The sequence below is a fragment of the Scyliorhinus torazame genome, chromosome 18 (genome assembly GCF_047496885.1).
Source record: "Scyliorhinus torazame isolate Kashiwa2021f chromosome 18, sScyTor2.1, whole genome shotgun sequence".
Taxonomy (NCBI): Eukaryota; Metazoa; Chordata; class Chondrichthyes; order Carcharhiniformes; family Scyliorhinidae; genus Scyliorhinus; species Scyliorhinus torazame.
In genome coordinates this window covers 135,481,709-135,494,256 of record NC_092724.1, presented here as the reverse complement: position 1 = coordinate 135,494,256, position 12,548 = coordinate 135,481,709, and the positions used below count along the sequence as shown (strand labels likewise).

The 12,548-nt window shown below is 42.1% G+C and overlaps 1 protein-coding gene across 4 annotated transcripts in view; it reads left to right on the top strand.

Moving 5' to 3' along the window:
* Positions 1 to 12,548, top strand: part of sdk2b (sidekick cell adhesion molecule 2b) — a 1,174,030-nt gene that overhangs the window by 1,094,397 nt on the left and 67,085 nt on the right. For all 4 annotated transcript variants that reach the window (XM_072483445.1, XM_072483444.1, XM_072483443.1 and 1 more), the window contains one exon: positions 3,465 to 3,594. In XM_072483445.1, coding sequence (XP_072339546.1) covers positions 3,465 to 3,594 — 130 coding nt within the window. The remainder of the gene's footprint in view (positions 1 to 3,464; positions 3,595 to 12,548) is intronic.

Below are 12,548 nucleotides of genomic sequence, written 5' to 3'. Positions count from 1 at the left end.
CTGAAGCTGAAATCAACTAACTGGCACAAACCTGAGACCATCCTCGCCTTTATGCCGATTGGACACTGCATTTATTATATAAGTACTGTATGGTTTCTGATTTATTGATTTTGTATTGTGTTTATCATTTATTTTCCTCTAACATATGACAAAATGGATACATTAACGGTATAAGCCCCAACGTGCCAGCTATGGTACTACAGTGCTCCAAAATTAGCCCGCCCCCTCCCGAGGCAACCTGCTCAAAAATATCGACAATACTGGCATCTCCCTGATGATGTGGAAAAGTGCCCAGATAGGTCCTATTTACAAAAAGCAGGACAAATCTAAAGAGGCCAATTAGTGTCCGATCAGTCCACTGTTGATTATCAACAGTAATGGAAGGTATCATCGATAGTGCTATCAAATGGCAACTTACTCAGCAGCAATCAGCTCATTGATGCTCCATTTGGTTTCTAAGGACCACTCGGCTCCGAACCTCATTACAGCCTTGGTCCAAAAGTGGATAAAAGAGCTGAATTCCAAAGATGACATGTGAGTTACTGTTGCCCTCAAGGCAGCGTTTGACCGAGTGCATCATCATGGAGCCCGGGCAAAATTAAAATCAATGATTATCGGCACAAACTCTCCACTGGTCAGAATCATACCGAGCACAAGGAAGGTGGTTGTTGGAGGCAAATCATCGAAGATCTGGACATCACTGCAGGTGTGGCTCAGGGGGGTGTCACAGGCCCAAACATCTTCAGCTACTCCATCAATTAGCTTCCCGCAATGATAAGGTCAGAAATGGGGATGTTCACTGATCATTTTCAATATCATTCGCAACTCCTCAGAAACTAAAGCAGCAAGACTTTGATAATATTCAGGCTTGGGCTGAGAAGTGGCAAGTACCAGTGGCGCCGGAAAAGTGCCTGACCTGCTACAAGAGAGAATCTAACCATCCTCCCTTGAAATTCAATGGCACACTATTTCTGAATCTCCCACCATCAACATCCTAAAGGTTACCATTGATCAGAAACTCAACTGGACCCACCATCTCAATGCTGGGGCCAGAAGAGCAAGCCAGAGGCTGGGAATGCTGCTGCGAGTGACTCGCCTCCTGATTTCTCAACTTATCTGTGCATCATCTACAAGGCACAACCGTCATGGAATACTCTCTATTAGCCTGGATGAGTGAAGTTCCTAAAACCCTAAAGAAGCTCGACATCCAAGATAATGCACCCTGTTTGATTGGCATCTTTGACAGCCCCTGCTGTCAAGGGCAGCAGAGGCATGGGAATACCCACACTCCCAGGTTCCCCTCCACGTTGCACACCATTCGGTTTTGTAACTATATCACCAATCCTTTACTGTCGCTGTTGCAAAATCCTGTAACTCCCTCTCTAAAAGCACTGTGGGTGTACCTCCACCACCTAGACTGCAGCGATTCGAAAAGGCATCTCACACCCACTTTCTCAAGGTGAATTATGGATAGGCAATAAATACTGGCCTTGCCAGCAACATTTACACCCATGAATGAAGAAAATCGAATGTACAATGTCTATCCAAGACAATGACTGTCAGGCGTTCTAACACAAGTAGGGCAGGGGAGGACATTTTACAGCTGCAATCATTGGTTAGCAATACCGAATATGAACTGACTATTTTTTATCGTCTCTAAAGAAAGAACCTGAGCCCAATTCCAATGGCCTGCAACTCCTCGGACCAATATTCACTAATTCAGTACAGGTCACAGATTTAATTTGGGACCTTCCTGCTCCAAATGTTTACTGACAGTGGCTTTATCTCTGAACAATTAAAGGAACCTTCACTCTGCTTATCTAATTGTGAGAATTAAGTAAACTACAAATGGAAGGTCATGGGAACACTGTGAATACTACAGTAGATATTAATACAGAGCTGACAGCATTACAGAGGTATTCTAAAGAATTGTTGTTGTGTCCTGCCAAATGTAGACTAAATGGTTCTATATATGATGAATATACATGGCTTTTATGTTCAGTCGGCACTCGAATTTGTGAAGAGGTGAAATCACGCTTCTAAATATAATACAAAATTTATATGGCTCAATGGTTAAGTTGCAGATTATTCAATTGTTATGAATCGCATAAACTCTGATAACTTTTAAAAATGTATTCTAAGTTACAGTTAATAGCAGAATGAATGATGCATCAAGATTTTACCTTTTAATACATTTATTGTAACAAATGGATTAAAAGCACTATTGACTAAAAACTGTTTTATTTTTGTAGGCAACTTATACATTAAACTACAGAAAACAATATCCCCTCCTTAATAGCCCAACTGAAAAAAACACATTTCAGAGGTAAACTTCAGACTGTCCTTTAAATTCAACTTTTCCAGAATCTATCTAAAATTATTCTTATCTCCTGGGGGTTCATTCCTGTTCTTTTAATTTCTCAGTCTGGTAGCTTGCATTTTTCAAATTTTCTTCGTCTTTCACAGTTAGGTGTTCTTTTCTGGGAATCTCTCCCTCTAGCCCAAGCTAGACGACTCTTTCAACCTTGTTTTAATTCACAACGTATTTGGTCTTTTCAATCTGAGTGCGAGCTTCCAACTGCAGCAAACCGGGTAAACGTTTTTTAGTCTCTAACTGCTCTCTCTCTTCCAGATCTAGGCAGTTTCAAACCCTATCCATGATTTCTGTGATATTTTCGGAAAGCCAGTAACCTGATTGTTGCAATGGCACCCTCTGCATTCTTCCCAATGACAATTTGAATCACGTAGGCCTTGTATTTAGTTAGAAATGTTAATTAACTATCCTTGGCAGTTCAATTCTCTGTCACCTTGGAATTAAATGGGCAGCTAACAGCACAACTGTTTACAACCCGATCTTTTCGATATCTTTCTGGGACTTTAGGCGACTTAGAGTCAACAGGTTTCGAACTCAGAGACTGCTGCCATTGTCTTCGATTGTGAACACCCTACACCATTGCCCCAGTAACACAATCTGAGCATCCCTTTGATCTGGATTAGGCCTGTTGTGAGATAGTCTTCAGAACAGGTCATATACCATAAAGACACAGTTCCAAAACATAACAATCTTGGAATGCTTATAATTGCAACACCACCTGATATCTTTCAACACACCTCAAGCTATTCACATACTGATAGCAGTACATGTAAGCTTCAACCTGGTGTTAGTGCAGTCCTAGCATTGTCTACTTCCCACAGTGTAAACTCAAAAGAGTAGAGCTTGAATTTTAGTGAAGTCTTAATTAAAAAGATATAACATGAGTATTTAGAATCCTTCTGATATTTACTTTTGACATTCACCCAAAATCCTGTGTTATCAAAGTGTTTGTTACACGGGGTGTGTCTTGCATTCAGAACGTTTACTTTCATTTCTATGCTTGTAACAAGATGATTAATACTAAATAAAAATGACACGCACTTCTTATCAAGGATTATTACAGGCTCTCACAGGTATCTCATTTCTGCAGATCTCCCCCACGGCCAAGTCCCGGTAGCCTCCACTACTCTGATGAAGATGTCAGCACAAAATATAATGACTTAATCCCAGCAGAGAGCAGCAGTCTGACCGAGAAACCCTCTGAAATATCAGACTCTCAGGTAAGCACCATTCTTTCGGGAATGTCGAGTTACCCAAGATTGCTGGAGTTTTCTTGGAAATTTCAAATCCTGATTCAAACTGCACTCAATGTTACAAGTCAGGTTTTATCCCAAGTTCTTAACTTGTGTTCATGTCAGTAAAGAAGTTTCCATGAGCAAAACAAGTATTCTATGAATCAAAATACATGTATCATGAATAACAGAACGTCCAGTAAGAGACAATTACCATTTGACTGTACAGTGTCGGAGATCACACAGGATGCTTAGAATGTACTTCTGTTACTTGGAAACAATAAATAATATAAAATTAAAGTTAAATAATAAATATAGTTCTTTCTGATGAACAGGCTAGAATAAAGAGATGACTTTACTTTTAAGAAGCAGTAATGCACGGTATGCAATGCTAAAGTTACACAATATAGTAAATGTTTCAAAATTCTTGTACTATTTGATAGAAATTACATTCAAGATAGTGCCTCAACCAGGTTGTGAGGTTATGTACAAAACATGTAACTGAGAATAACCTAGCTCTTCAGTTGAATTTTAAAAAAAATGATATTGTAGTAGGTTTAATCAGTCAAACAATTTCTTCTCAATGGGCAGACTATCAAGAAGTAGCCAATTTTTAACTCTCCAGTAAATGTAGTCTGAACTGTTGAACATTGACCACACAATAGCTTGCTTGTTTGTACACCCCACTGTAAGTGAAATCATGACTTTTTGATTGTCATGGCCTGTCGTTAACATATAAAGTTCCCATCGTCCATTGAATCAGCAATAACTTAATTAGCTTGAGTTCAAAGCGGCTTTGGGCCAAACAACTATCTGTGATTCTCTTACACAAATATAATGAATGCTTTTTGAATGGATTTATCCAGTGAGTTGTTAAGCCTTTATAGGCCAGAAAAATATCAGGTTTGATCTTTCCTCTGCATTGAGTGAGTTGATCTCAGCTCAATAGTGATAGAAATACTATAATGGACCTCCCTGTCTTTGGGTGGAATTATTACATCAATCAGTGTTCCTGTTCTTGAGTGCTGTTCAGAAATCTTGCTGGAAGTCAAATAGCCTTCCAATGCTCATGGATGAAGCCTCAAATGTTAATATTAGATGCTTGGGCGAGATTCAGAGAGAGCTTGGCAATTCATAATCCAGAAAGGAATCAACATATTCAAGAGAGGATACAAGGGCGAAAAATTAAAGAACAAAGTAAAATAAGAAATTTTCCAAAATTTTGTAATGTGCCTCCGTGTTAAATAGAAGATGTTCAGAAAATATAGGAAAGGAAGAAAAAAAGAGGGGTGACGTTTAGTTTAAGGAGAGCATTGCGGTGCTGGAGAAAAAGGATGTCCCATAGGGTTCAAGGACAAAATCGATTTGGCTAGAGCTAAGGAACAAAAAGGATGCAATTACATTGCTTGGTGTAACCTATAGACTGTCAACTAATGAAAAGGATGTAGAACAAGTCAGCAGGGAAATCATAGAGAGATACAAACATTGTAGAGTAGTTATAATGGAGGACTTTAATCACCCAAGTATAGACTGGAACAGTGGTAGTGTAAAAGGTGGAGAGAGGCAAACGTTCCTCAATTGTGTTTAGGAATTTTTCTGCAGCAGTATGTGTCCAATCCAATAAGTAAGGATATATTGTTGGACCTAGTTCCTGGAAAAGAAGTGGGCCAAGTAGATAAAGAGCACAATTTAATGGGGAAAAAACAGAGGTCCATTTTGGGCACGTATAGCGGGGTGTTTCTTAGTGCCGGCAGCGCTGAGAACGACCCTTTTTTGGGGGCCTCGGCGAGGAATGACCCACCGAGGCCGCACTTACCTTAATTTCCTGCACTGACAAGTTCAACTCATCAGTACAGAAAGATATTGGAACACCATTTTAAATGCTACCCTGATGTCTCGGCCCCCCACCGTGGCCTCTGGACGCCCCCAGCACCCCAATCTCCCAATAGGGGGTCCTCAAGCCCCCTCATCCCGCCTCATAATGGCAGGGTACCCTTGGGCCTGATGTCCAGCATGGGCAACCTGGCACCCGGACATTGCCAGCCTAGCACCAGTTAGACCTCAACTGGAATATGGTGTACATTTCTGGGTGCCACGCTATCGGAGGGATGGGAATGCATTGTAGAGAGTGCAGAAGAGGTTGACAAGAATGGTTCCAGGGATGAGAAACTTCAGCTATGAGGATAGATTGGAGAGGTTGGGACTGTTCCCCTTGGAGAGAAGGAGGCTAAGAGGAGATTTGATAGAGATGTTCAAAATTATGAGGAGGCTGGTCAGAGTAGACAGGGAGAAACTGTTCCTGCTCGTAAAAGGATCAGGAATGAGAGGGCACAGATTTAAATTGATTTGCAAGTATAACGTGAGAAAAGTCTTTTTCACACAGCGAGTGGTTCGAGTCTGGAATGCTCTGCCTGGAAGTGTGATGGCAGCATGTTCAATTGAAGCACTCAAGAGGGCATTAGATGATTAATTGAATAGAAATAATGTGCAGGGTTACAGGGAAACTTCATGGGAATGGCATTAAGTCATGTTACTCATTTGGAGAGCTGATGCAGACATGATGGGCCAAATGGCCTCATTCTGCACTGTAACAATTATTTGATTCTGTGATGGATATTGGAAAGAAAATTAATCACATTGTAGCAGTGCACAACTTTCTATTAAATTTTCCACTGATTATAGTCAATGGGAAGTTTCAGTTTAGCATTCAGATGAAGAATGCTTCAGCAATGTCTAATTTGTGAGAAAATATACCTAATTCCATTAAAATTCATCTCGTATCCATTGCCTCTTTTCATATTCTTGTTGATAATCAGTTCAATTATACAGCATCCTTTCAAATCAGGGTTTATGAAACGAGAAGAAAAGATTGTGTATTTGTGGTCCATGAGCAATGTGAATCTTGTGCTAAAATTAATTTACAGACCATTGTTTGATCTATTGAACTGTATGATGCGATTTCTTATAATTTAAAAAAAAAATGAGAGTACCCAATTATTATTGTTTCCAATTAAGGGGCAATTTTGCGTGGCCAATCCACCTAACCTGCACATCTTTTGGGTTGTGGGGGTGAAACCCACCCAGACACGGGGAGAATGTGCAAACTCCACACGGACAGTGACCCTGGGCCGGGATTCGAACCTGGGTCCTCAAGTGCTGTAGGCAGCAATGCTAACCATGGTGGCACCGTGCTGCCCCTGTGATTTCTTATAATGACAATTACCATTGCTTTATGTTTAGTACAAGGAGGCAGCGTGTTACTGTATTGATTCTAATCAAATGTATGTTATGTCCTCTATTTCAGTAAGCTCAGGGAAGGTGGTAAAAGAGGGGGAGGGGTGGCATTGTTAGTCAAGGACAGTATTACGGTGGCAGAAAGGACGTTTAATAAGGACTCGTCTACTGAGGTAGTATGGGCTGAGGTTAGAAACAGGAAAGGAGAAGTAACCCTGTTAGGGGTTTTCTATAGGCCTCCGAAAAGTTCCAGAGATGTAGAGGAAAGGATTGCAAAGATGATCCTGGATAGGAGCGAAAGCAACAGGGTAATTGTTATGGGGGACTTTAACTTTCCAAATATTGACTGGAAACGCTATAGTTTGAGTACTTTAGATGGGTCCATTTTTGTTCAATGTGTGCAGGAGGGTTTCCTGACACAGTATGTAGATAGGCCAACGAGAGGTGAGGCCATATTGGATTTGGTACTGGGTAATGAACCAGAACAGGTGTTAGATTTGGAGGTAGATGAGCACTTTGGTGATAGTGACCACAATTCGATTACGTTTACTTTAGTGATGGAAAGGGATAGGTATATACCGCAGGGCAAGAGTTATATCTGGGGGAAAGGCAATTATGATGCGATGAGGCAAGACTTAGGATGCATTGGATGGAGAGGAAAACTGCAGGGGATGGGCACAATGGAAATGTGGAGCTTGTTCAAGGAACAGCTACTGCGTGTCCTTGATAAATATGTACCTGTCAGGCAGGGAGGAAGTGGTCGAGCGAGGGAACCGTGGTTTACTAAAGCAGTCTAAACACTTGTTAAGAGGAAGAAGGAGGCTTATGTAAAGATGAGACATGAAGGTTCAGTTAGGGCGCTCAAGAGTTACAAGTTAGCTAGGAAGGACCTAAAGAGAGAGCTAAGAAGAGCCAGGAGGGAACATGAGAAGTCTTTGGCAGGTAGGATCAAGGATAACCCTAAAGCTTTCTATAGATATGTCAGGAATAAAAGAATGACTAGGGTAAGAGTAGGGACAGTCAAGGACAGTAGTGGGAAGTTGTGCATGGAGTCCGAGGAGAAAGGAGAGGTGCTAAATGAATATTTTTCGTCAGTATTCACACAGGAAAAAGACAATGTTGTCGAGGAGAATACTGAGATTCAGGCTGCTAGACTAGAAGGCTTGAGGTTCATAAGGAGGAGGTGTTCGCAATTCTGGAAAGTGTGAAAATAGATAAGTCCCCTGGGCCAGATGGGGTTTATCCGAGGATTCTCTGGGAAGCTAGGGAGGAGATTGCTGAGCCTTTGGCTTTGATCTTTAAGTCATCTTTGTTTACAGGAATAGTGCCAGAAGATTGGAGGATAGCAAATGTTGTCCCCTTGTTCAAGAAGGGGAGTAGAGCCAACCCCGGTAACTATAGACCAGTGAGCCTTTCCTCTGTTGTGGGCAAAATCTTGGAAAGGTTTATAAGAGATAGGATGTACAATCATCTGGAAAGAATAATTTTATTAGACATAGTCAACACGGTTTTGTGAAGGGTAGGTCATGCCTCACAAACCTTATTGAGTTCTTTGAGAAGGTGACCAAACAGGTGGATGAGGGTAAAGCAGTTGATGTGGTATATATGGATTTCAGTAAAGCGTTTTGATATGTTTCCCCACGGTAGGCTACTGCAGAAAATACGGAGGCTTCGGATTCAGGGTGATTTAGCAGTTTGGATCAGAAATTGGCTAGCTGGAAGAAGACAAAAGGTGGTGGTTGATGGGAAATGTTCAGACTGGAGTCCGGTTACTAGTGGTGGTGTACCACAAGGATCTGTTTTGGGGCCACTGCTGTTTGTCATTTTTATAAATGACCTGGAAGAGGGCGTAGAAGAATGAGTGAGTAAATTTGCAGATGACACTAAAGTCGGTGGAGTTGTGGACAGTGCGGAAGGATGTTACAACTTACAGAGGGACATAGGTAAGCTGCAGCGCTGGGCTGAGAGGTGGCAAATGGAGTTTAATGCAGAAAAGTGTGAGGTAATTCATTTTGGAAGGAATAACAGGAAGACAGAGTACTGGGCTAATGGTAAGATTCTTGGTAGTGTGGATGAGCAGAGAGATCTTGGTGTCCATGTACATAGATCCCTGAAAGGGTTGTTAAGATGGCGTACGGTGTGTTAGCTTTTATTGGTAGAGGGATTGAGTTTCGGAGCCATGAGGTCATGTTGCAGCTGTACAAAACTCTGGTGCGGCCCCATTTGGAGTATTGCGTGCAATTCTGGTCGCCGCATTATAAGAAGGATATGGAAGCATTATTGGAAAGGGTGCAGAGGAGATTTACCAGAATGTTGCCTGGTATGGAGGGAAGATCTTATGAGGGAAGGCTGAGGGACTTGAGGCTGCTTTCATTAGAGAAAAGAAGGTTAAGAGGTGACTTAATTGAGGCATACAAGATGATCAGAGGATTAGATAGGGTGGACAGTGAGAGCCTTTTTCCTCAGATGGTGATGTCTAGCATGAGGGGACATAACTTTAAATTGAGGGGAGATAGATATAGGACAGATGTCAGAGGTAGGTTCTTTATTCAGTGAGTAGTAAGGGTGTGGAATTCCCTGCCTGCAACAGTAGTGGACTCGCCAACAGTAAGGGCATTCAAATGGTCACTGGATAGACATATGGACGATAAGGGAATAGTGTAGATGGGCTTTAGATTGGTTTCACAGGTCGGCGCAACATCGAGGGCCGAAGGGCCTGTACTGCGCTGTTATGTTCTATGTTCTATCAGTCTGTTAGCCAGTCTATCCATCTGCTGCCTGGAGTAATCATCATATCTGAACACTCTCTAAGTAGTTTTAAATGATTATTCGGCTGTCAGTTGTGTTAATTTCTGGAAAAAGAATAAGAGGTAAGAATATACAGGTAGAAATAAATTTATCAATGAATTGCTTATCATCAATGGGGATGTGAATGATAAAATAATTTAAAGAGTGAGGAAGTGATACTAGATTCTGTAACTTCCAAGGCCGACATTTAGGTGAGCCATCTTCCAGGTTGAAGTTGGGATTCTTTCCTATGAACCGTCACGGAAGGTGGCATGACGTTCGTTTATTTCTTTATGACATTCAGTTCGTGTTAGAATAAATTGTAATGTTATGATGGACTTAACGGTGGGAGTGTCAGTGTATAAGTATCACCTTGGTTCATAATTATGAATAAAATGATAAATAAGAAAAAATGTTCAGTAGAGACAATGATCTTGCAACTGTACAGTAGATTGTAACTGAGAATCAGCTTCAATTTTATCTTTCCATTCACTCATCCTAATCACAGATTACTGGACTCACACTTATCCATTGGGGGTTTAAGTTTGTCCCAATGGCTGTGTGGAAAATGATTAATATCTTGTTGTGAGTTACAAAGCTGTAATTTAATTATGGAAAGATATATGTTAATTATGGAAAGATATATGTTATGTCAAAACATATCAGACATTCCATGTGATTTATAACCATTAATCGAATACCAGGATAACATGACAGCTTTGAGCATGTCCTTGTGCTTGTTGTTCATAATTAAATGCATGGCCTTTGTTTTGGTCTTTTGTGTTGATTGACACCAATGTTATTTCATACAAGTAGTCATTACCTCTTTCATTGAAGGTAGACCGAGGTAATGTTGTCATCCCTGTTTGTTAGTCTTTTTTTCTGTTTGTAAATAACATAATCACAAAAGCTATTGATGGGTTTCAACAAAACGTGTTATGCAGAGGACCAGGGAAGAACTGGAAAATATGTAGATCCAGAGCTGTAAAGCATCCATTACATTGTGAAATAGGGTAAGCTGGGTTTTTAAACAAAATATTGTTGATTCTTTTAGACTGTCCATTGTCTCAGCTACTGTGGTGGAATTCTTTGCAGCTGTCAGATGAGCAGAGTTTTCAGAGCAGGTTGTTGGATGTGGATTGGCCTGAAGTTTCCTCAGGCAGGGAAAAGCCTCAAGGAAGAGCTGTGTAATTTTAATACTGTTGAGTCAACACAATGTGGTGGCACTATTCTAAGTGCCCTCTTCACTTGTTCTTCATAGTACGAAGTCTTACAACACCAGGTTAAAGTCCAACAGGTTTGTTTCGATGTCACTAGCTTTCGGAGCGCTGCTCCTTCCTCAGGTGAATGAAGAGGTCTGTTCCAGAAACACATATATAGACAAATTCAAAGATGCCAAACAATGCTAGGAATGTGAGCATTAGCAGGTGATTAAATCTTTACAGATCCAGAGATGGGGTAACCCCAGGTTAAAGAGGTGTGAATTGTATCAAGCCAGGACAGTTGGTAGGATTTCGCAGGCCAGATGGTGGGGGATGAATGTAATGTGACATGAATCCCAGGTCCCGGTTGAGGCCGCACTCATGTGTGCGGAACGTGGCTATAAGTTTCTGCTCGGCGATTCTGCATTGTCGCGGGTCCTGTACATGCTCCACTTCTCCAGCTTCCACCCTAAACACATTAAAGAAGCCATCCCCTATGGATAAGCGCTCCGTATACACAGGATCTGCTCAGACGAGGAGGAGCGTAACAGACATCTACAGACGTTGAAAGATGCCCTCGTACGAACGGGATATGGCACTCGACTCATCGATCGACAGTTCCAACGCGCCACAGCAAAAAACCGGACCGACCTCCTCAGAAGACAAACATGGGACACAACCGACAGAATACCCTTCGTCGTCCAGTACTTCCCCGGAGCGGAGAAACTACGTCATCTTCTTCACAGCCTTCAACACGTCATTGATGACAATGAACATCTTGCCAAGGTCATCCCCACACCCCCACTACTTGCCTTCAAACAACCGCGCAACCTCAAACGAACCATTGTTTGCAGCAAACTACCCAGTCTTCAGAACAGTGACCACGACACCACACAACCCTGTCATGGCAATCTCTGCAAGACGTGCCAGATCATCGACATGGATACCACTATTACACGTGAGAACAACACCCACCAGGTACGCGGTACATACTCGTGCGACTCGGCCAACGTTGTCTACCTCATACGCTGCAGGAAAGGATGTCCCGAAGCGTGGTACATTGGCGAGACCATGCAGACGCTGCGACAACGAATGAACGGACATCGCGCAACAATCACCAGGCAGGAATGTTCCCTTCCAGTCGGGGAACACTTCAGCAGTCAAGGGCATTCAGCCTCTGATCTCCGGGTAAGCGTTCTCCAAGGCGGCCTTCAGGACCCGCGACAACGCAGAATCGCCGAGCAGAAACTTATAGCCAAGTTCCGCACACGTGAGTGCGGCCTCAACCGGGACCTGGGATTCATGTCACATTACATTCATCCCCCACCATCTGGCCTGCGAAATCCTACCAACTGTCCTGGCTTGATACAATTCACACCTCTTTAACCTGGGGTTACCCCATCTCTGGATCTGTAAAGATTTAATCACCTGCTAATGCTCGCATTCCTAGCATTGTTGGGCATCTTTGAATTTGTCTGTATATGTGTTTCTGGAACAGACCTCTTCATTCACCTGAGGAAGGAGCAGCGCTCCGAAAGCTAGTGACATCGAAACAAACCTGTTGGACTTTAACCTGGTGTTGTAAGACTTCGTACTGTGCTCACCCCAGTCCATCGCCGGCATCTCCACATCTTGTTCTTCATGTAAGAGCTTTGATAGTGAATTTCTGCAGGTGGTTTGACTGTGGCACACTTCAGTGTGATTATTGGGTCCCACTCT